Below are 23,437 nucleotides of genomic sequence, written 5' to 3' on the forward strand. Positions count from 1 at the left end.
AAAAATGGTGGCCAGGGGAGAGGTTCTGAGGGCTTTAAAAGAAAAGAGAGGAAAGTCTCTCTCTTTCTCTGCTCTCTCTGCTTCTACCATCTTGCAATGTGAGATCCCTGGGTCACTGTCGCCACCACCAGATGGACTTTGGATTCCCCAGCCTCAGAAATTGTAAGCAATAAATTTCATTTTGTTTATAAATCACCCACTTCCAGGTATTTTGTCATAAGCAACAGGAACAGACTAATACAGGTGTGGAAGTGGTGGGTGGGGCGTGCCAGGTGCACTGCCATCCCAGGAAGAGGGCTCTGCGGGCTTGCATAGAAATGGGGACTCCAGTTATGGTCTCATGTTTAGGACCTCTCATCCCTAGAAAAGGGGAGGAAACTAAGGCTGGCGAGGCTCCCCTCCCCCAGCCCTGGGCAGCCCCCGCATCTGCCTAGGATGAGGCAGCCACTCAGGGGTCTGCTCTGACTTGCCCACTGTGGAGAGGGCCCTTTGTACCCGGACACTGGAGTCTTTGAGGGGTCTGAGTCTGGTGGGGGAGAGTCTCCTGGCTCCACCCCTCACATTGCCTAGGCCCCCTTCCCTATGGTCCCCTGGATTGAGCCATGCTAATTATTTCCTGACAGTTCACCTTTTCCTGCTCTGTTCCCCAAGGGCCACCACCCAGAGCTGGGAAGCTTCAGAAGGGAGCCGGGGCTGAGACTGAGGTTTCTGCTATGTGAACCAGCCTGGAGCGGCTGGTGGGACGTGGGTGTCTCAGCAGGGCCAGGTGGGCAGGGTGGGGGACTGAGCCAGTGGGTGGACTGCCCAGTGCTGCTCCCTGGGGAGGGGCCCAGAAGCAAGTCCCTGCTATGCCATCGTCCATATGCAGCCCTTTCCAGACTCTTCTCTGCCCAGGCCTCGGCTTCCCCACCTGCAAATGGGGGATGTACCAGAGCTTGGTTTCACAGGAGCATGTTAAAAACTCTAGTCCAGCCCCATCATTGCATCCAACAGGTGTCTGGTAAGTGGGGGTGTCGGCTGCCCCTGCTGGAACTCATTGTGAGACACGCCCCGCCAGCGTGCGTCTCGGTGTCTGAAAGTCCACCCTGCGGGCAGAACTTGGAGGCCCAGCATTGGCCCCTTCACAGGCGCCCTCCCGAGTGTGTTTTCCCAGCAGTGGAGGTCGCAGGTGGGTGGGTGGCAACGGGGAGGGAAGCTCAGCAGCTGCCTGGGGGGAGGTGGCTGAGAAGCCACAGTGAGCAGTAGCAAGTGCTTCTGCAGAATGTTCTGGATGATAGTGGTCTCACAAGAGGGTACAGTGAGTGTGCACAAGAGCAGTGCTCTGAGGTGTGGACATTCAGGCACTGCAGGGTGGGGAGCGGGTGTCCGGTGAGGCGGTCTGGGACAGCTGTGTCCAGGGCACCTTCGTTGGGGGGAGGCTGGCACAAGTGGCAGAGTTAGAGCGCCAAGAGCAGGACCCCTCCCCCATAGTCCGCCCTCCCTCTCCCCTCCCCTGTTCTCTCCACCTCCTTCCCTCCCTTCCTTTGCTTTTCCATGGATAAAGGCAAGCACCCCACCACTCCCTGGATCGCCAGAGCTGCTCCTGAAGGGGGCCAAATGCAGGTCTGGAGGAGTCTCCCCTCTTTTGCTGCATTCTCCCTCCTCCTCCTGGGGAGTTGGGTTGGGGGCTGCCAGCATGGACAGCCGGGAAACTGGCTGCTTTCTTGGAAACCTTCCCCATCTTCCCCCGCCGAGGGGGATTTTCTCAGGACCACACCACGGCCGTGCACTGGTGCTGCAGGTGACCCTGGCATGGCACCGGGCACACAGTGGCCCAGAAGTGACGGCCCAACTGGATGCCGATGAGCCAAGCCCAGGCTCTGGCAGGAGCCAGCGAGAGGCTGGCAGGAGCACAGATGCCACACAGCCATGAGGTTTTCTGCGAAAATAGTGGGAATATATTTGGAAAGATGAGTTAGCTATGACTTTTACAGTACAGCCTCAGGGTCCCTGCGATATACTGTGCACACGGCAGAGGCATTCCGAATGGCCCACAGCGCCTTCTAGACAGGCGATTTGGGCCCGATTTGGTCTCTTTGGAAACAGCAAAATAAAAACTTTAAACATACACATTGCACCCAAGGTAAAAACTATAAAACGGAACAAAATGAACTATGACTCTTGCAATACCTATGGAGAGAACGAAACCTCGCCCACCCTCCTGTCTCTCTGCGAGACGTGAGTCTGCAAACTTGAGCACTGGCCCCGGCCCGGAGTGTCCCTGTCTGGACCTCAGGCTGGAGCTGGCAGGGGAGGCTGGTGAGAGGCTCCCTTCGATGCTGGATCCTGTGACCTTGATGCAGCAAGCCTGACACCGTCTCCTCATCCAATGCCCCCGTTAAAAAAAAAAAATCAAGGAAGCTTGCATTCACATTACAATGTGGAGATAGCACCAGAAACTTCAGAGTAAAATTGCTGATACTTGGAGCTGGGAGGAAGGCCCCGGGGTGGTGATCGTAGAGGCTGGGGGGGTGGGGCTGGGGTTCTGGGGAGGGAGAGCGGGTGAGGGCCGGCAGATGAGCAGTTTTCTCCATGTTCCATATGGGAACCTGGTCCCGGGGGGTCAAGGTGTGCTAGAGATGGGCATGTCCACGGGCAGCGTGGACAGCGTGGGCACGACCCTGTGGTCAGAGGGAGAAGGCCCATTGTGCTCTTGGGACCAGGCGGCTCAGAAATGGCTCTTCTGAGTGGAGAGCCCTGCCCTACCCCCGTGATTTCTAAGGTCACTTTGGAATTCCAGCAACAGCAGCAACAAGACTAAGGAGGGAAACTGTCGCCGTCTGATCGGCTGCCTCAACTTACTTCCCTGCTAGATGGGAGGGGGGGGTCTGTGCAAATCTTCAGTTGTTGGGCTCTGCAGTGTATGGCACCATGCCAACAGGGCACACGGGGCTGGGGCAGGGGTGAGCTGTTCTCTCTTCAAGTACTTGGTACTGAGAAAACAGCTGGGTGGTCTCAGAGGGGCTGCAGCTGGCCTGACCCTCATGTGCAGTTTTCCAGCAAGAAAGAGAGTACTGTCCACCCCAGGCCCTGCTCAGAGTGCCACAGTCTCGGCTCTGACACCAAAGTCTGAGCACGTGCATGATAAGTCAGGGGAACTAAAGCAGGTGGATGGCCACACAGTGAGCCATCTCAGAGAACGGGAGCCCCCACTGGCTGGATTTGAACTGGCTCCGCTCACAGGCACTTGCTTGTATAAATTACTCAGCAGCGTCTTTCTTCAAAGGGATCTTGAAGCTAGTTAGTCTCTGCCCGAAGAGCTGGCTGAGGACGTCACTCTGGGACTCGGCGGTCCGGTAGTCGCGGGGGTCGGCAGGCTCAGCACCACGGACAGCGCTGCCCCTCTTAGGGGGCCTGAGCAGGGGTCTCGCCAAGGGGAAGGCCTTGCCCAGCCCCTCCTTCCTGTGTGTGTGGTTGGTCTCCCCCTTCCGCTGCTCTGAGGGCTGCAGCCTGGTCTTGCTGCTGTAGCTGCTGGGTCTGGGCTTGGCAGGTAGCAGGCGGCTGGGGGTCGCCTGCTTCCGAGGGGTCCGGGGGGGTTTCTCAGGGGCCAAGGGGGCATTCCCCAAGCTCCCCACAACCTCACTCCTGGCTGGGCCCAAGGCCTGGCCCCTTCTCCTCTTCTCACTGGTCTGTCCCTTTTCCCTGGGACCTGGGCTCCCTTGGAACTCCTTGGTGCAGACCCTGGCCTGGGCTTGAGGGGGGGGCTTGTCTGCTGCAGGGCTCCGTCTGGGGCAGCTGGGCTTGGCCAGGGTGGTGGCCATTTCACTCTGCAGCTGCCCGCTGGCTGGCTGGGGCTGGCTGCCTCCACCCATCTTGACACTGGTGCGTGAGCCCCCACTACCCTGGGAGCTGGGGCCTGGTGTGGCTTTGGGGGTGGTGGGCTTCATCCTGTCCTCAGTGCCATGGGGTGGCTTTCTGGGTGCCGGGCTCCCCACAGACTTCCTCGGGTGCACTGGGAACTTGGGCACTTTGTTGGGGGTGGATTCAGCTGACCTGTCCTTCCATGAACTCCGGCAGCCCCCGGGCTTGGTGGCATGGCCCTTGTGGGAGGGGCCCCTTGTGCCTCCCTCAGACAGCACGTGACATGTGGACACGAGCAGGGAGGAGCCTTCCGGGGAATGGTCAGGCGCACATTTGCCATGGGCGCTTGGGGTCCTGTGTTTCCCTGAGAACAGGTGAGGAGCCCTCTTTCCCTCTGCATCTTGGCCCCTGGTGCCTGACTGGGCCAGGGACGCCCGCGAAGGGAGAGCTTGTTGGAGAAGAGGCTCAGGGCTGCCTGGGGAGGCTGTGACTTCAGGCCTCTCCAAGGCTCCATCTGGCTGGTGGCCGCCTTCGCCATCAGCCAAAGCAGCTGGGAAAGAAGACAGAGACAGTGGAGGGAGCTCCTGGTGGTCAGCCGGTGGATTGGCCTCCCTGGCTGGGTGGTCCACTGGCTCCACGGGCTTCTCCTGGGTCTCAGGCCATCCCTGGGAGGTGCTGGGAGCCACCTCCAGGCAGAGCTGGAGCAGGGCTGGGAGGGACCCCTGGCCCAGGGCGGGGCTGCTGGGCATGGCCACCCTGCGCCGTTTGCGGGGCAGCACGCCCTCAAGGGCCGGGGCCTTCTGCCGGGGGGCTCCGGGCCTGCGCACGCCACGGAAGGGGAAGGGCTGCTGCCCCCTCCTCAGGTGTTTGTCCATGTGCCGGTCGAATTGCTCCTTCTTGGCGAAGGTGTAGTTGCAGGTGCTGCATATGAAGGACCTCCTGATGACACGCATGACGTTGGCGCAGAGCTCGCAGGTGTACAGCGGGGTGTGCGGCAGCTCCCGCTCCTCCTGCACCCGGTGCACTCTGCTCAGGTGTGCGCGCAGCTCGTGGGGCTCCGGGTAGACCCCGGGGCAGTGGGGGCACAGGTAGACGCGCTGCGGGCTGTGCACCGACAGGTGGCGCTGCAGCTTGAAGGGCTTGGGGAACTGCTTCCCGCAATGGTGGCAGTCGCGGGAGGGGTCCTTGCAGTCCTCATGCACCGGGATGGCTTGGAGGACGGGCTCGCTGCTACACCAGCGGTCTGGGGACAGGCTGGGGGATGTCTTGGTGGAGCCCGGGAGGGTGGCAGAGCCACTGGTTGGAGTGGGGTTCTCGCAGGGGGACAGGCTGCTGCAGTCGGCCAGGATGCTGTCTGGCGTCCAGGAGCCATCCTGGTTTGAGGACTCGGCCCACGCCCTGGGCTTGGCTCTCTCCCTGGCAGTCTCTCTCCCGGAACCCCTATCTTGCTTCCGTGTCTCTTCGGGGCTCCCTCCGGCCCTGCCTCTTGAGTGCTTGGCCCTGTGGGGTTTGGAGGCTTGCTCCACTATGCTGTTGAGGAAGTGCGTGACGGAGCTGTCCCCCTCCAAGCCCCCGGGCAGGTCCCCCAGGGATCTCCGTGCCTGCCCCTTGCGGGCAAACTGGACAGCGTGCTCTCGCAGGTGCTCATTGTACATCCAGATGTCGGCAACCTCCTTCAGGCACATGCCGCAGGCCCACGGCCCCGCCTTGCCTGGCAGGTGCTTCTCCTGCAGGTGCTCCCGGAGCAGCTCGCGCGAGCCGAACCTGCGCTCCACGCACAGGTGGCAGGTGGGCGGTGGCGAGGCGCTGTGGGCCAGCTTGTGCAGGTCCAGCTCGCCCAGGCCGTGGAAACGCTGGAAACATACCTTGCACTTATAGGGGGCCTGCCTGCCTTTAGCAGGCCGGTCTCTGCCCTGGGCCCTTCTTGCCTTGGCTGCCTCCTCTGTCCTTTTGTTTTGTGGCTCCTGTGCATTCATCGTGGCCTTGAAGTCTGAGAAGCTCTTGCTGGAGAGATCCACGAGGTCGTCACAGCGTCCCAGAAAGCACAAGTCTTGCACCTCAAACTTGGTGCTGAGCAGCTCAAAGTCCACAGCATGAAGCGGCAGCAGACCCGCATTCCCAGAGAGCCCACCATCATACCGTTCTCTCTCCAGGTTGGGGGGCTCTGGGCTCATGTCTCCAAGAGAAGAGGATGTCTCATCAGCAGGTGCCCGCAGCTCCAGACCTCGCCAAGCTGCCGGGACCATGTGCAGTTCAGGGATGGTCTCTGACCGATCGTCCTCGGAGCAGCAGGAGACTGCCTCCTCGGTTCCATCGGCTTCCCTGTTGGGCTCCAGGGTCCACAGGCACAGGCTGGGGGCCCAGGGGTCAATGCCCGGCACCTTGCTGTTGAGAAACCCATCCAGGAGGAAGGACTCTGGCAGTCCCGTGGCCTCGTCGTCCCACAGGTCCTCGTGGGAGAGGCAGAGGGAGCCAGAGTCACTGAGGTCTGTGGGCAGGCGGGTGGGGCACAGCGGGGGGCCACCCCCAACCCCCCTGCTTGGCTGGGGGGGCGGTCGCTTTGGCTCTTGACAGCGCTTCCCGTAGACGCGGAGGTTCTTCTTCTGAGTCAGGCGGCCGCTCAGAGGGAAGAGCTGGGAAAAGGAGGTCTCATCATCAAACAAGCCCAGAGGGTCCCTGGAACCCGGGCTGGGGGATTCAGGAGCAGTGCCTTCAGGCCCCTGGAGGCAGCTGCCTGCTTCAGAACTGGGAGTTTCAGGAGGATCCGGGGGGCCCGAGCGGGGCTCGTGCCCCTCCCAAATGCCTTCCCCTGACCCACTCTCAGCTCCTCTGCTGTCCTCTGTGGGCTTGCTCCCGGCTGCCTGCGATGGCTCTTTGCAAATGCCTGATGCCCTGTCCCCAGGAGATGCTCCCTCCATCCTCCCTGGACGGATCATCCAGCCTCTGGGCGACATCTCCATGGCATCCTCCACCACCCTGGGCCCCGGCATGGCTGAGCCAGGGGGCTGCCCCACATTGGCCTCACGCTCCCCCGCTGCTGGGAGGCAGCAGCTCGGAGGGGCCGTATAATTGGCAATTGCAGTTGATGGATTTGAGCAGCGCCTGTCTGAAATCACATCAGGAGAGGCCTGGGGAGTGCTCTGTTCCCGGAACCTTCTCACTCCCAGCTTTGCCACTTTCTTGTTTGATTTCCTGTTGCTGGGGGAGGTCGTGGGCACTCTGCTCTGCCTTTGACCTTCTCTGTTCTCTGCCTGTTTGGGATGGAGAGTATCCTCTTCTGCCTGGTCTGGTCTCCTGGGCTCTAAGCCTGTGGGCTTCACACATACCCCTTGCTGCATCAGGCCTGGGGGATGCAGTTGCTGGTTGGGTGGAGAGTCTGGGGTCCCGAGAATGCCAAGCGCCTGCTGACCCTCCTTTGAAGGCTCAGGACCCAGGGTGTCTCCAGGAGCTGCAGAGCCCTGGATGGGAGGGGGCCCAGTGGCACGGCTGGGGCCTGCTAGCCTGGGTCTCTCCTTCCCAGGCCCCTTGTGGCTTTTCTTCCCTGGGGGCTGGCACGTTTGGACTGTGGGTTCTGGGGGCTGGACTGGTGGGCTCGGCTTGGAGGTGGCCCTTCTGTGCGGTTGATGCTTTCTGGCTTTGTGCCGGCTGAGTCCTGGCCCAGAGCGGAAGGAGGCTGCACAGACCTCACAGGTGACAGGAGGCCCTCCCGGAGCACGACCCTTCCAGTGGCCATTCTCCATGGACACAGGCTTCTTTTTAAAGCCACAGGGCCTCTGTTTGAGATCTTGGGGACTGATGGGGTCCCCCTTGGGTGTCTGTTGGGGGACATTTTTGTGGCTTTGGGGGGAGTTGCACCTGAAGTCTCTTGCTGTGCTGCTTGGAGAGGTGGCTCTGCTCAAGTGGAGCTCTGCAGAAGGGCAGGGGACTATTGAGCCTGTGGAACCACCTCTGGTCACCTTTGTGATACCAGAGTGCCCGGCCTCAGGTGTCCCTGGGTCCTCCAGTCCTTTGCAGCCAGCCTCTGCCTCACTTTCCAGGCAGGCATGGGACTCTGGCCCTGCTGTCCCCAGTGTGGTAGGGTCAGTGGGCACTGTTGTGACCTTCTGGCCTTCCCTGTGGTCAAGGTTGGCAGTTTTGCTTGGGGGGTCTGAAGAGGGGCCCTTGGGCATCCTGCCTGGGCTAGAGTGGGGTGGGGCTCCCCTGCAGGGGGTGTCTGGTACCCGAGACCCTCTGACCGCCTCTGTCTCATCTTTGGCAGGAATGCTGGATGGGCCAGCAGTCTTGACGGCCACTTGTGGGGAGACGGCCCTCACTGAGGGAGGAGGGGCAGCACAGGCAGGAGACCCCCTCGGTCTCTCTTTTCTGGAATCTTCTGTAGTTCTTAACGTGCTCTCTTTAGGGCCATCCCCCCAACAGATGGAGGTTAAGACATTGACGAAGCGAGGCTGGCATGCAGGAGGATCTCCCAGCAGGCTGCTGTCCCCCAGGAGAGGGTGGCAAGCCAGGACAGCCACTGAAGGCCCCCAAACCACAGCATCTGGGGGGGCTTGGACACAGTTGGCCTCCTCCAGAGGTTCCCAGGCAGGGGAGCAGACTGGCAGATGCTGGGGGCTGGAGGCATCATTGCAGGATGGAGAAGCTGGCAGTTGCCCCCTCCGCTCACCTTTGGCATCCCTGGCACCGGAAGGTGGGATGGGAGGGTCTTCCTGGGGCAAGTGCTCGAGGCTGCAGAAAATGGGGGTGGCTGAAGAGGAGGGTAAGGGGGCACAGGCAGCCAGGTCCCCAGCAAGCAGCAGCTGCATGTTATGGCCTGTGCTGGACGCCTTCTGTGGACTCTGGTCCTTGGGCCCATTTTGGGAGGAGGCTGCTGTCAAGGCTGGCTCCGAGGATTCTCCATCAGGGGAGGTGGGGTTTGGGGTGGGCCGTGCCTCATTCTGAAGGCCCCGGGCCTCCCTGCCTTCCCCCAGTTCATGCTCACCCTCAGCGGGCCTGGCCCCTGCAGTCTCAGGATCAGCGCTGACTGAGGTGAAGTTGTCTTGCCCCCCTGGGCTCCCCCAGGTATCTGGCCGGAGCCCACTGGCTTTGCTGTAATCCTTGGGCTTCTCGGTTTGGCCAGGCGAGCCCATGTGTCCATCTGTCTCAGGCCCCAACTGACGTCCGGCCACTGCAGGGACAGCTGTCACCTGTGTACTTCCCTGGGAGCCCCGGCCAGGGCTGCCAGCCACCTTCCCACCATCTACACTCTCCTTTTCTGGGTCTGAGAGGTCTCCTTGCTGCAGGCCTTGGGTGTTGGCAGGTGGTGGCCCCTGCAAGTCTTGGGTGTCTTCTTTGCTCTCAGTTGCTCTGGCCCCCAGGAGCTGGGGTTGATCTAAGGGGCTCGAGGCTGGGTCCTGGAGCCTCCTGCCAGGGCCAGCGTCGGGCACGCAGGCAGGACTCAGCATGGGGACAAACCTTGCCTCCCCACCCTGGAGGGCGGTCAGTGGGGAGGCTCCTCCTGGTGAAAACCCTTTACACTCAAAGCCAGGCCCCTCTACCATGTGGTGGGGGAGCCTAGCTCCCCTGGGCCCACCTGCTCTACCTACAGAGCATCCCTGGGCAGCACCACTGTTGCTGAAACCAGGAGGTGGTGTGGCAGCCGGAGGCAGAGGCACATCACCCTGAAGCACCAAGCCAGGTGCCAGGGGGCCCACAGGGTTGCCGAAGGCTTCCAGTGCAGGGGAGTCTTGGCAGGGCCCATCTGCCTTGCGGGGTTCTGGGGAAAGCCCTCCTCTCTGTTCATAGGGCGGTGGCCACAGCGGGCTGTCCTGGCTTCCTTGTGCTCCGGCAGTCTCTTTACTTCTAGGAAGTAGAAGCTCACAGTTTGGGCTGCACTTTGCTGAACTCCCAGCATCCCGCAGGGGCTCTGGTGGCTTCCCAGGGTCAGGGAAACAGACACCTAGGGGGACCCTAGAGTCTCTTCCTGCCTTGGAGACTCTGAGGCTGGTCCCCAAGTGGCTGAAAGGAGCCCCAGAAGCCAGGTCTTCGTGGGTGCTGGGGGGCAGGGCTGCTTCTCCTGGGTGGAGTGAGGCTGGGCAGGGCCACTCTCCAGGGGGGCTCCCCAGAGTCCCTTCCGTGGTGGCCATAGCTGCTCCTGCACCTTCCTGATGTGGACTTGATTCCCCCAGACCCGTAAGGTTGACTGCTGAGAACGCATGCTCGTGGGGAGGGGTGGCCCGGGGGGCGGGCAGCGGGGAAGATGGTTCTGTGCCCATGTGCACCCTGCCCACGCTCTCAGTCCCTCCAGGCTCTCGTGGGGCCCCATGGCTGCTATGGCTGCTTTGCAGTTGACTTTCTAATTCAGTGACCAACCTTTTGATCTCTAATTCGTCCTCGGACAGATTGCTCACAAAAGGGACGTTACATTCACTTCCCTTTCCAGGGCCAGGGGGAGGGCTGGGGACTGCTGTCCCTTCGCGGGGACCCTTCTCACGGAATGCCTTTCCCCCTGCGAGGTCAGGAAAGTGGCTGGGCAGCATGGAGGATGCTTCCTCCAGCAGCAGAAACGAGGGGTACGGTGGCTCTGATGGGGGTTTCTTCGGGGGAAGGTTGGCACATGCCAAGGGCACGTGGGTGTCCCTGTTAGCAGACAGGCTGTCGTAGAGAGGCGGATCGAATCCGTCCGCGGGCAGCCCTGAAAAGAGGGACGTGGACTCCAAGGTCAGTGGTGATTCGGCTTTGCCTGGGTCTGCTTCAGCTGGGTAAGGTGGATTCTTAGGTGGTTTTGGCTCAAGGGCACTGGCATCCACACCATCCTGGCAAACGTAGGAGCTGCTGGCTGGCAGTGTGTCCACGGCTGAGGATTTGGAGTGCAAGTCCTCAGGGAAACAGCCAGCCAGGACTTTGGGTCCAAGGAACAATTCGCTGGGGGAGCTGCTATAGGACTGGGACCCTTTTTCGTCAAGAGGAACCTGCACAGAGTCTCCACTAAAACATGCAGGGTCACAGCTGAGATCAGAGTTCTTCAGAAACAGGAGGCTGGGTTCAGGGTAGGCAGCATCGGTGCTGTGAGCAGCGGGTGCCAGGAGTTCTCCTGGCTGGGAGGCAGGGAGATCCTCTCTGTCGCAGGACACCGGGAGCACTGTGGGTCTGCCAGAGTCCTCTGTGCCAGGCCGTGGCTGCTCTGAAGTTGGGAACCTGGGGCTTTCTGTCACACTCAGGGCTGGAGAAAGACTCAAACCCTGTCTGAGTTTTGTGGTGTTGGGGGGTGACTCTTCAGCAATTTCAGGCTTCTTGGTCTCTTGGGGGATGTCCAGCAACGGGTGGTTTTCCTCAGGGGTCTTGGTGTTGGTGGGAGCCTCTGGGGGATGCTGGGATGCCTCTGTGGGGTGATTGGCAGGTGTGGGGACTCTTTCCGTGGGGGTCACTCTAGCCTCTGGTCTTCGCGAAGGGCTGTGGGCCTCCGGACTCTTGCTGGGGTCTGGGCCAGGCCTGTGTGGCTCCCTGGTTTGCTGCCTCACTACTGTCCTGGGTTTCTGCTGTCCCTCATCCACTCGGGGACCCCGGGTCAAGTCTGCTTCCTTCCTCTTCTCGCTGCGGCACCACCGCCGGCACCCATGGCGGGGCCGGCCTCTGAAGCCAGGGCCCCGCTGCCGCGGACGCTCGTCCTCCTCGGACTCAGAGGCATAGTCGTACTCCTGGAATCTGGTGTCCTTGGCGCTGGGCAGGGGCCTTTCGGCTGCCAGGGAGCCATGTGGGCCGAGGCCAGGCTGCACCTGCCGTTTGTACAGCTGGTTCTTCTGCTGCACGATTTTGTGGATGAGCTCTTTGCTCCAGGTGCCACCCTGAGCCCTCCTCTTCCTGCCGTCCTTCCTGGGGGGCAGTCGGGGGCGCCTGGAGCTCTTGGTCTCCTTGGCGAGGGGGGTGGCTCTCAGGGCCCGGTTCTCAGGGTCCGCTTGGCTCTTGGGAGCCTGAGCTCTGAGGTCCCGGGGGCGGGGCGGGGGCCGCTGTGCCCGGGTGCCCTTCCTCCGTGGCCTCAGGCAGGCAGCTCTGGTGCCCCTGCTGGGCCCCTTGGCAGGACTGGCTGTGTCCAGCTCTTTCCGGAACAATTTAAACTGCTTCCCACGCCTCTGCCGCCTGACCAGGCTAGTTGGATCTGCCTCCGCTGGTGCCAGACCCAGGGAGCGGGTTTTGGGTCTGCTTTGGGCTGGGTAGCCCCTGTCCCCAGGGCAGGGGGCTTGGGGCTCTGGTGTGGCAGCCACGGCTGGGGGTGGGAGCTGGGCTTTGTCTTCTGGAGTCACCCCCACCCTGGTCTTGAGGGGCTGCCCAGCGCTGGGGCCTCTGGGGCCGGAGGGCTCCTCATCGGCGAAGACGTCAATGAAGCTGCTGTCGATCTCCGGGTTGTCTGACTGGTACTCCATGCCGTTGAGCGCCTCGGTGATGAGGCTGTCCAGCTTGGCGTCGTCCTCCATGTCCAGGTCTGAGGCAGGGAGCGGGAAGGGGGTGGCAGCCAGGCCGGGCAGGAAACTTGTCCTCAGGGGGTCGTCTTTGCCCTCTGCCTGGACGTCCCCGGCTAACAGGAAGGGGACAGGCTTGGTGTGGTTGAGCATGCCTGGGTGCACGTTAGTGGGTGCCATGGGGGTGGTGGTGGGTGCAGGGAGCCCTGGGGGGTTGGGGGGCTGTGGGGGGCCATCCTTGGCCCTGGCCAGGAGCAGGCTGCAGAACTGCCGGTGTGCCAGGAAGGCCGCCAGGCTGCTGTAGGTGCGGTCGCACTGCTTGCAGGTGAGCAGCACGTCCAGCTGGTCCAGGCTGGCACTGCTCAGGGAGAAGTGCTGGTCCGAGTATGGGGGAGGCTCCTGGGGGAAGCCCGACAGCCGCCCCCTGCCCGCCTCTGGGCCCTCTCCGGGGAACGGGGCCTCCTCCAGGCACTTGAAGGCACCCTCGGCCGCCAGCCTGTCTGCAGGGAAAGGGAAGGCCTTGGCCGGCTCTGGCTGGTAGTGGGTGGGGAGGGCGTGTGGGGGTTCGGGGGATGGGAAAGGGCTGCCGGTCTCCTGGGGATGAGTCGGGGGGTGGAAGAAGGCTGAAGGCCCGAGTGGGCCGGGGAGCTGGCTCTCCTCGGAGCTGGGGTTGGCTGGGCTGCTGGACAGCGGCGAGAGGGATGAGCAGGTGCTGCTGCCCGCGGTGTTGGTGGCGGGTGACGGCAGTGGAGACTCGCTGGGGGATGCTCCCATTGCCCTGGGTGGGGGCAGGCTGGGGGTCCCGCGGGGCGAAACCTGGGGCTGGGCCACCCCAAAGAACAGGGGCTGGGTTCCAGGGTCCTTCAGTCCGTTGTAGGAGAACAGACCAGGAGAGCTGCCCGGCTGGCTGGGGCTGCTTCTCATGACCGCCAGCTTCTCCCCAGGCGCGAGTGTCTTGCCGGCAGCAGCACTCGGGGCTCCCTGGCTGCCTCCAGGCCACTCAGGGACTCCCACGGGGAAAGGCAGCCGGCTCAGCATTTCCACTTGATGGGGGCTTGGTGTGGTGGGTGGGATCACATGGGGCCAAGGCAGGGGGGGACTTGGCGGGAGGCAGAGCCTTTGGCTGGGGCTGGTCTGGTCACCAAAGAACGTGGCCCTGGCGGCAGCCGCTGGAGGGCCCAGGGGAGGTATGGGGTAAGGGGCTGCTGTGGGGTCCCACAGCAGGGGCAGTCTGGTGGGTGGGGGCCCTGGGGGGGCCAGCTCGGTGTCCAGAGGCCCTGGGCTGGTGCCCACCCCACTGGTTCTGTACACCTGCCCTGCAAAGTGCCTCTGGGGTAGGGAGTTTGGGCTCCCCAGCCTATCAGGGGCTGAAGGTGGTCTTTCAGGAAGGGTGTTGGTCAGGCTCTTGTGCAAACCATCCGGGAAGGGGCTCGGGGCCGGGTGAGCAGCACCAGGTGGAGAGAGGGCACTGGTGAGGTCGCTGGGGGAGTTGAGGCTGCCCGGCTGGCCTGGGTAGCAGTGAGTGGGCCGGGTGGGCAGTGAGTAGGCTGGGCTGGCACCCACGGTGCCCTCCGGCCACGCTCCTGGGGGCCGGTGGAAGGCAAACGCCAGCGCCCCGTTGCCGTACTCCTGTCCAGCCGTGTCTGCAGGGAAGGACTTTGGGCCGGCCCTGGGCAGAGCCGGGAAGGGGTACTGGAAAGAGACCACACCAGGGCTGCTGGGTCTGCTGCCTTCAGGAAAGGGCTCTGGCTTAGTGGGGGGGACCCCGAAATTAGCACCTGGGAAGCTGTTCTCAGTAGCGGGAGGCCAGGAGTTGGTCCTGTCGGCCTGGAATTCTGGATAGGAGGCTGGCCTGCAGGGGCTGGCCCCGCTGCTCTGGGGGGCCCTCAGGGGTGGGGGCCCAGGGGTGGCATTTGGTGAGGTATAGTTGGTAGAGGTAAAGCTGGAGGGGGTCTCCTGGAAGCACCTTTGGAAACTGAGCTCTTCAGGGGTAGGAGGGGCCCCGACCTGTGGGAGGCTGGGCCTGAGGTGAGCTCCAGTCCCGTGGCCCTGGGGGGCTTCTGCCTCTGGGGCCTCGGGGGCCTTGAGCTGCGGGCTCTCAGGGGTCTCGTCTGGGGTGGGCTTGGCCCTTGAGCTGGCAATACTCAGACCGTAGAGCTGCTGGGCGCTGCTGTCGGCCCTGCCTGCCAGCCGCGTGTGACCCTGTGCCTGGCTTCTCCCTGGCGGGGCCCGGGGGCTGCCCTCCTTCCCAGGGGGGCTGATCAGGGCCTGGGTTCTCAGGAGTGAGGCCGTAGGCTTCCCCTCCCTGGTCTGCCTTGGCTGGGCTTCAGGGGACTCCACTGCTTGGGCCCCGCTGCCAGCCTCTCTCGTGCCCTTGGTGGCCCTGTTGGCTGGGGCGTGGTCCTCGTGGGGGGGCTGGGAGGGGCGCCCCAGGCCTCTGGCGACTTGGCAGGGCTGCAGGTCTCCCGTCATGGTTGGGGGTGGCGCTCCTCGGGGCTGCTCCCCAGGCATGGCCCCTCCGTCCTGGGTGCTAGGAGGAGGCAGAGGTCCGAGGGGGGCGGCGGGGCGTGGGCCGGGCAGCCATCCTCACCCCTTGGGGGGCCCCAGGGAAGCCTGCTCTCATGGTCCTGAGTGGAGCCTGCAAGGGAAGGGTGGAAGTGAGTAGGGGTATTGGGGGCTGGGACGGCCCCGCCCGGGCAGGGAGCCCACACTGGCTTTGTGGCCCTGGCCATAGGGGCCCGGCCGGGCTGGAAGCCGGAGCGGCTGGTGTGGCCATCACAGAAACTGCTGCACTTAGGAGAGGGAGATGCTCGGCTCAGACAACGCCTTGGAGAAACGAGAAGGGAGAGGAACTCCTGCCTGACTGTGCCAGGGGTTTTGCAGGGCAGGGAGAGGAGAGAGGAAGGGAGAGAGGCTCTAGCTAGGCTCTCAGGGTCTGGGAAGACTGCCCTGGCAGAGCTGCCCTGCTAGGAGAGGAGAGGCCCCAGGGGTGGTGGGCAAACTCCAGCCCTGCAGCTAGCACATGGGGCAGGATCAGGGAGGGGCAGAGGTGGACGCACACACCTGCTGGGGGAGGGCCCTGCATCAGAAGCCGAGCTGCTGGGCGTAAGGGAAGACATCCAGTGCACACTGAGTCCAGCCTGAGGTTCACACCCTCAGCCGCCAGATGGGGCCTCCCTGCCTCTGGCATTACACAGGAGGGGCTAAAGCCCCTTGCTCTGGGGAGCCCCCAGGCTCCAGAAGGTGCCAGCTCCTCACTTGGGCCTCTGGGCTGGGCTCCTGTTCTGGCCTGTCCTGTGACCCAGGCCTCTGGGGAAAAGCACCTGCCTGTGAACACTGGTGGCATGGCCTCTCCTGTCTGTGCAGCCCACTGCGCCCCCCCAGCAGCTCTGTTCTCATCTAGAGGCTGGAGAGGGGTCTCGGTCACAGTGACTCCTTTCCTAAGAGCAATCTTTGGGCCAGCTGTTATGATTTGCTCACTTTCCTGGTTGCTCCCAGATGAAGTTCAGAGCACTGAGCCCCAAGCCCAGGCCACACAGCTTGGATGTGGCAGGGGCCACCTGCCTGGGGAGCCTGGCTGAGGTGGGGGCTCCTCCTGGTCTTTGCTGGGCATCTGTCCTGAGGAGAAGCTGGGTGTCTTCTGACACAGGGAAAGAGGCAGGACTCAGCCTTCTGGGGTGTCATCCCTTCCACTGACCCCTGGGTCCTCATGACGGGCCCAGAGAGGCTGAGTGACTTGCCTGCAGTCACACAGCTAGCAGGCAGAGTAGCCGGAACTGAAAAGATCAGCCTCAAGCTCTTTTAGGGAGACCCTGCTGCCTCCTCAGGTGACGGGACCCTTGAGGGGGTCTGAACCAGCACTGGGTGTTTTTCACACATCCCCAGTGCTCCAAGGACTTCCCACACCATGGCCACCTGGGAGCTTGGAACGCAGGGATCCCAGGGCCCTCAGGGCGAACCCTACACCTGCACATCTACCTGGGGCTGCCTGCCTGTGGGGACCTGCCTCAGAACCACCCCCATGGAGAAGGGTGTTCTGCCTGATTGGGGGCACGATCGTCCCAGTAGTCTTGATTGGGGAGGCGCAGTTCCAGCATTCGCCAGCAGAGGGCACCACCACGCTCCACCCCCGCGGCCCAAGGAGATATGAGCTGGGTGGGGTGGGGCCCTTCCTCCTCTGCCGCCACCACCGAGTCCCTCCCCCGTCCCATCAGCCTGGGGGCCCCACTGCCAGGGAAGCAGAGGACTGGGAGTCCTTGGGGCAAGAGCTCGTGGGTAAAGTTTGCCGGGTGGATAAAGGATGATGCTGAGCTTCTGGGCACTCCTGGCGGCACCTGCCTTGTCCACACAGTGGCTCACGAGGTCAGAACTGTCACTGGCACCCTTAATTTGTGGGTGGGAATTGAGGCACAGAGAGGTGAGTGCGTCCCCAAGGCCTCACAGGGAGGGGAGTGGGACCCCTGGAGAAGGGGCGCCTCCTGGCCCCACAAGGCCTGTCTCTTGCCCTGTGCCAGGCGTGGCCATGTCACTCCCACTCCAGATACCCACTCAGGGCCAGGCTACTGGGTGTGGGGGCAGCAACAGCCAGAACCCACCACGAAGCCTCCACCTATCTCGTGGGTGAGACCCACTTTCCAAGGCCTTCAGCTGGGAGGCCTGAGAAAGGCTTCCTGGAGGAGATGTTCCACTGTGTCCTGGCTGGTAGAAAGGAGCGTTATTTTGAAAACAAGGAAAGGTGGTGGGACAATCTGAGGAGGGCTCCCAGCTTGGTGACACACTGCCGTGCCCACCACCCACCCCGGCTCAGAGCTATGGTTTAAGGTCTGAAGCCCCACATCGGCCCCTGACAGCCCAGGTCTTGGAGATGGCTCTTGGGGAGGCAGAACCCTCCCAAGCGAGAGGTGGAAGGCCGGGTGTGTGGGGTGGAGGGACTTTCGGGACAAGGGCATCTCTGGCCGAGTGGTGGCCTGCCAACTCCATGCTGGCTGCCTCCCTCTACGTACCTGGGGAGTCGGGGCCCTCAGCGGGGTCGCCGCACCACTTCCTGAGCAACGAGGATTTCTTGGCTGCAAAGAAAACAGAAAGCGCTTCAGAAGCGATGTGGTGCTTGGCTCTGGGTGACAGCCCCTGGGGGATCTGGACAGGAGGGGGTGGCTGTGGCACAGCAAGATGGACGAGGTCCCTTCAGGGCACCAGGAAGCCAACCTGGGGGCTGAGGGGATGTGGCTGAGCTTGCGGGTGCCAGGAGGCCGCTCAGCCTTGCCTGGGGGGCCTGAAGTGCTTGGGGTCAGCCCACAGGTTTGATGGTTATTTTACATTTCTTTTCATTTAGTTTTTATTTATGAATAGATTATGCATTCAGTGTTTCCAGAACTTAAGACACTATTAAAAGGTCACTCCTTCCACTGAGCGGCCGTCTCTGCAGTGCTGCTGGGAGCTCTCTGTGTTTCCTTCATGTCTCTGATGCAAACACAGATGGCTCTTCCCACTTGTCTCCTTTCCTGAGCAAGACAGTCACCTGCCCTCACCGTTCCACACCTTCTTTCATTTAACAATGCATCCTACAGATGATCCCACAGCAACCCACAAAAAAGGTCCATTTGTCCACCCACACATGGCTGCAGAAAGCCCCAACTACGTCTGTATGCATTCAGGTCCCTGTGGATGAACATAGGCCACTTCCCGTGTTGGCCCTCTACAAATAACACCACGAATGCCCGTGCTAACCAAACCTGTAGGATGAATGCCGGGAAGGGGTGGCCACATTGGAGGAGTGGCAGCCCAGGGAGAGAACACCAGGCAAGGAACCGAGGCCCCATTCATTCATTCATTCACATTTACAAATCTCTACATGTGTGCCAGATGCTGTGCTGGGCACTGGGCATGCAGTGGCGTGTGACTGATTCACAGCCTCAAACTCATCAGAAAGGACAGTGAGTCAACAATCTGCTGCAGATGAGAAAACTGAGGTTCAGAGAGGTGGTGTGACTTGTCCAAGGTCACACAGCAGGCACGTGGCTAAGCTGGGATTTGTGGGCAGCCTTGATTGTATCCATGCTTCTCCCACCCTGGACAAAGAAGGGCCCAGCCCCGTGGCCCCGTCCCTCTGTCCTTCCCACCCCCAACGACTGGTCCCAGGTTTCCTGGGGTGGCCCCACCTCCACCTGCCCAGCCGAGGACACAACCATCCATCCATCTCCCTTTGTCCTGGCCCCAGGCCTGCAGCACCCCAGGGTGCTCGGGTGCCGGCTGCGGCTCCCTGTCTAGGGGTGTGAGGACCTGTCTTTGGTGCTCAGACCATGGGGTGGGTGTGGGGGCAGGTGTGCCCCAGGTTTCGGGTTCCGGCCCCTGCCCAGGCCCTTGGCAAAGCTCCTTGTTGCCCCCTCATCGGTGTGAGTTTCAGCAGGCTGGGGGCCCCTTTGAAGTCGGGAGGTCCAATCCCTCAGACCCCAGGCTGCCCCAGGAGCCCCCAGGAGTGTGAGCGTCTCCTTCATCCTCAGAAACCCTAACAGCCCTCTAGTAACTGGCCCAGCCTGAGCACGCCGAGTAACTCAAGACCCCCACTGGGCTGGGCTGACTGGCTCTGGTGTGGGGTTGGCTGGCAGCGCCTGGCCTCTGCTCCCGACCCCTTCCCCTCTCCTCTGCCATCCACCTGTGCTGTGTCAGCTGTGGCCTCTCTGTCTTCCGGGAGGTGGGCTCTCCTCTCCCTTCCTCCCTGTCACCTTCCAAGCAGGCTCTGCTCAGGCCATCCCTTCCTGAGCCCCTCCCCAAGCCCCTCCTCAGGGCTTTGCTTGAACAGTTCCCCTGTGTGGGATGCCTCCTCCATCTCTTCCATCTTCCTGATCCCACTTGCTCGTGGGAGACCACGCAGGGTGGGCTTTGGGGCCAGCTACACCCAGGCTCCAGTCCTGGCTCTGGGCCAGCCCCAAGCCTGTAAAATGGGGCCTGTTTCTTCATCTGTAAAATGGGGACAAAATCCTGACCTTATAGGGCATCATCGGAAGATTAGACAGAACAACGCACCTAAGTCATTTCATGCAGACTGGCACACAGTGGGTGCCAGCTGGTGTTTGCTCTGAAGGTGGCCATAGCCCTTCCAGGCGCCTCTCGAGGCCCACCTCTTCTGAGAAGCCCTCCTGGACTGCCTGTAGTGTGAACTCCTCCTGTGCACATGTCCACCGTTTGGTGATTCACCCAGCAGTTATTGATGATCCCATAACCCTCGAGAGATAGACTATCCTTTCACATCCTGGTGGCTGTCCCCTGAGCACCTGACCTGGGGCAGCCCTGCACACTTGGCAATACTGTCCAATCAGAGCTGCATGCACGACCTTGGGCACCCTGGCCTCAGTTTCCCTAGCTGGGTCTGGTAAGTCCCTGGGCTTGACTGTGACATGCTGACATCAAAGCGACGTATGAAACTTCCCTCAGTGTGGGACTGCGGGAGACCAGCTCCTCTGCCCTGCACGCCCCTCGCCTCTCTCACTGCAGACCTCGCTGCACACCCCTTGCCTTTCCCCTGCAGACCTCCCTGCGCATCCCCCACCTCTCCTCTGCAGACCTCCCATCCTGGGGCCTTAATGTTCCTCTTGCTGTTTCTTTTCTCCTTGGGGCTCAGCTGTATCTTCTGAAGAAGCAGAGGCCGGGTTCTGTTTCCCACCCTCTCCCTCTGCCAGGGAGCACAGCGCTGGGCTCATGTGTGGTGCAGGGAGACGTGCTGGCCCTTCTTGCCTTGTCCTGGCTGAGCCCCTCACCCCAACCGGCCCCTACTGTTGCACACGTGCGTGATGTGTGCTTGGTGCACACATCCTGCCCCTCCTCTCCCCAGGGCTCCTGCGTGTGGCCCCGCCTTCCAGCGTGCAAGTCCTCTGGACCTGCAGCTGGGGTCTTTGTCTCCACCGCACCTGCCACCATGCGCTGTGTGGCCACAGATGAGCCCCTTCCCCTCTGTGTCTCCCTCCCCTCGGCAGAGGCGGTACTGGGCGAGGCCACACAGTCCCCTCCAGCCCTGCCCTGCTGCACGCTGAGCACAGAGAGGGAAATCAGGTGTGGCAGGTGGGCCGGGGAAAGCAGGTGAGGCACGGCCGCGTGTGCTCTGAGCCCACTCTGCGCTAGGAGACAGGCAGGAGTAAACCACCAGAACGAGGACCAGTGGCAGCTGGGATGTTACCCTCCCTGCTGCCGCCTGTCCACACACCTCAAGCTCATTCACTCACTAATCTCCACCACCACCCTACAGGGTCAAAGCCATTCTCCCTGTTTACAGACGAGGAAACTGAGGCACAGTGGGGAGAGGTCACCCACCCAGGTGTGCGTCCTGAGAGGGGCGGGGCTGGGAGGCAGCTGGCCCTTGACCACACCCACCCTCATTGGGCCTTCCAGGGGTGACCCGAGAGGCCACTCTAACAGTGTGACCCTCTAGTCACGGCTTGGCCTAGGGCAAGGGTCTCTCAGGCACAGGGCTGGGGGCTGGGGGTTCCTGGTTGCTGGAGGAACGTCAAGGTGGGGAGCTGTGGAGAGGGGCGGGCAGTGCTGGTGAGGGTCTGGGGCCAGTTTGGGTTTTACAGGCAGGTAACAAGAAGCCATGGAGGGTCAGGGATGCTGTGGACATCCATGGGGCCCTGTCCACACCCCACCCAGAGCCCGGATCCCTGGCCTCTCCCTTGGGTCCAACCTGTCCCCATCCTGGACCACAAACAGGAGGAAAGAAATATGTGCCTTTGGCGGACCCGGGCTGGGAAGGGCGGCTGGGGAAACTGAGGCTCAGAGAAGAACATGGTTTGTTCAAGACCACAGTGTGAGTTTGGAAAGCAGAGCTCAGAACAGAACGCTGCACCCCTTGCCCGACTCATCTTCCCTGGGACATCTGGGAGGCAGCAGCCCCGTCCTGGCCCTGCTTGGTCCACTTTGATGGTTGACTTCCTGCTCTGGCTCTGGCTGCCCACCCTGGCTGAGCCCATGTGAGTTGTGCTGCCCTGGCAACATCCTCTGCCATCAGCTCCCCTTAACCTGCACCACGACCGGCCGTCCGTGGCTTGTTATGGCCCCTCTGGCCGGCCAGCTGCTCCCTGGTAGGCATGGTGGGTGAAGCCACATGTCCTCTGCACCAGATCTGCCAGGCAGGGGCCTCTAGTCCCTGGTCCTCCTTGACGAGTGAGGAGCTCGGCCATGCCCACCGGCCTCCATTCCCGTCTCTGCCCAACACCCATCTCAGGACAAGCAGCCCAGGAGAAAAAGGCCGGGGTCTCTGGCTGCAGCCCCTGCTGTAAGGGGCTGTGGTCATGGTGCATTCTGACATTTATTTTATAAATACTCTCCTTTCCTTCTGTTTCAAAGGCTGCGGCTTTGCTTAAAAACTATCTGTTACCTGAGTGCTCAGATAAACCTTTGCAGGTAAAATTATATCTGAGATAGGGCCCAGAGGGTACGTTTAAGAATACGGTGCAATTATCAGCTGCATTTATCTTAATTACTTTGGGGGAAAGAGGAGGCTGGCTTGGAAGGGGCTGGGAAATGGCGTTTGTCCCACCTTATCGGGGTGCATATTTGAGATCCTTTAACAGGAGGGAGATAAGGGGGGAGCGGGGGAGAAAATGATGTCTTCAAAAATGACAGGGAGGCGGCTGGCGGGGTGGGGAGGATATGTGCTTAAAAACAGAGCCCTATCGCCCACCAAAACCACCGGGAGGTGGCACAGGCAAGGGGCAGGCGCCGGCCACTGCTCCTAAGTCCCTTTGAGCTACACAGACCAATATTCAGCTCTTGACATGATGGAAGCTGTTTGCTCACCCAGATTTCAGGTATCAACCATCCAGAAGAACACCAGAACCTCAATCAATGGCCCAACGATCCTAATGGAGCCCTGCCCAGGCTCCTCCTGAAACAATTCCCCACAGGCTCGCTGGGTCAGTCTTCAGATCTAGCTCCAGTGCCACTTCCTCCAGGAAGCCCTCCCTGACCATAGAGCTAGTGTAGATGCTGCCTGAGGACACTGGCCTCTCCAGGGCCTGTGGTCAGTCCTGGCTCTGTGCGTTGGTGTCTGTGTGTTTCCCACTTGCCGTCCACCCAGGCCTGGCATGGAGCTGGCACTCAGGCACATCTGCTTAGGCCCTGTCTACACTCCTTCCCCAGGCTGGAGGGGCTCTGAGTCTGCCCAGCCCTGCTGCCAACCTCTCTGGGTGCCCTGGGGAGCTCTGCAGGCCTCACGTTGCCTGTCAGTGAGGTGGGCATGCCCCCACTGCAACATCCCTTATAGAACAGGAGAAAATATCTTGGAACATTCTGGAACAGGAGCAGGCGATAAGGCCAGGCCCCTGCAGATGTTGTTACCTCCTGGGACTGCTCCCCAGTCCTGGGGCTCCAAGTTAGGGTCGGGGGCCAGCAGAAGTGGTGTGCAGGGCAGAGGATAGGTTTCCCTCCTAGTGCACATACCTGTGTGCATTTGCATGTGTGGGCACAAGCACGCACCTGCACATGCCCATCTGTGTGCACACACATACATATCTGTACACAGCACACAATGCACACCGCCCTGTGTGCACATTCATATACACATACGTGGGCACACACATGTGCACTCCCTCCACCAGGCTGCGGCAGGCTGCAGTGGCCTGCCACTGGGCCTCACTTCTAAAGGAAGCCTTCGTGATGCTGCTGTGCACAAGCCGCAGGCGGAGGCGCTGCCCTGCAGAGGTGGCCCTTGGCTTCCTCACCTCTCCACTGTAGCACCCGCCCCAGAAACATCTGAGGGAAGGCCCAGGCACATACTTTTGGAAACACAGTTTACCCCCTATATGTTAACACTGTACCATCTCGGCTCCAGCAAACGCTGGCTGCCTCTGTCACCCACATGTGTTTGAAACAAGGGGCTGTGGGGAGGTGGGGGATGCAGTTAGGGCCCTCTCTCCAAGGTGGGACCTGGCTATTGGAACATGTAACAGTGCCCACAGCAGCAGAACCCTGGGGTTCCGTGCAATCCACTTTGAAAACCAAAGACTGTGGTGCATTTTCCAGAATTCTAGAACTAGGATCTTTGGGGGTGCCTTGTTCAGTGTGCTCACTTGATGGGAACAGTGGCTCAGAGAGGGTGCTGGCCCGCCTGAGGCCACACAGTGGCAGAGCCCAGGTTCTCGTGCTCCTGGCATAGGTGCATCACGGTGGTGTTT

General features: G+C 61.6%; 1 protein-coding gene across 1 annotated transcript in view; it reads right to left on the minus strand.

The window, feature by feature from the left end:
• Nucleotides 1-1,914: 1,914 nt before the first annotated feature.
• Nucleotides 1,915-23,437, minus strand: part of ZNF469 (zinc finger protein 469) — a 52,571-nt gene continuing 31,048 nt past the window's right edge. The window contains exons 2-3 of the mRNA XM_063109028.1: nucleotides 17,276-17,338; nucleotides 1,915-14,910 (exon numbers count right to left, since the gene is read on the minus strand). Coding sequence (XP_062965098.1) covers nucleotides 3,240-14,783 — 11,544 coding nt within the window. The 5' untranslated portion in view covers nucleotides 14,784-14,910; nucleotides 17,276-17,338 and the 3' untranslated portion in view covers nucleotides 1,915-3,239. The remainder of the gene's footprint in view (nucleotides 14,911-17,275; nucleotides 17,339-23,437) is intronic.

This window comes from Cynocephalus volans, chromosome 10 (genome assembly GCF_027409185.1).
Source record: "Cynocephalus volans isolate mCynVol1 chromosome 10, mCynVol1.pri, whole genome shotgun sequence".
In the NCBI taxonomy this organism is placed as follows: domain Eukaryota; kingdom Metazoa; phylum Chordata; class Mammalia; order Dermoptera; family Cynocephalidae; genus Cynocephalus; species Cynocephalus volans.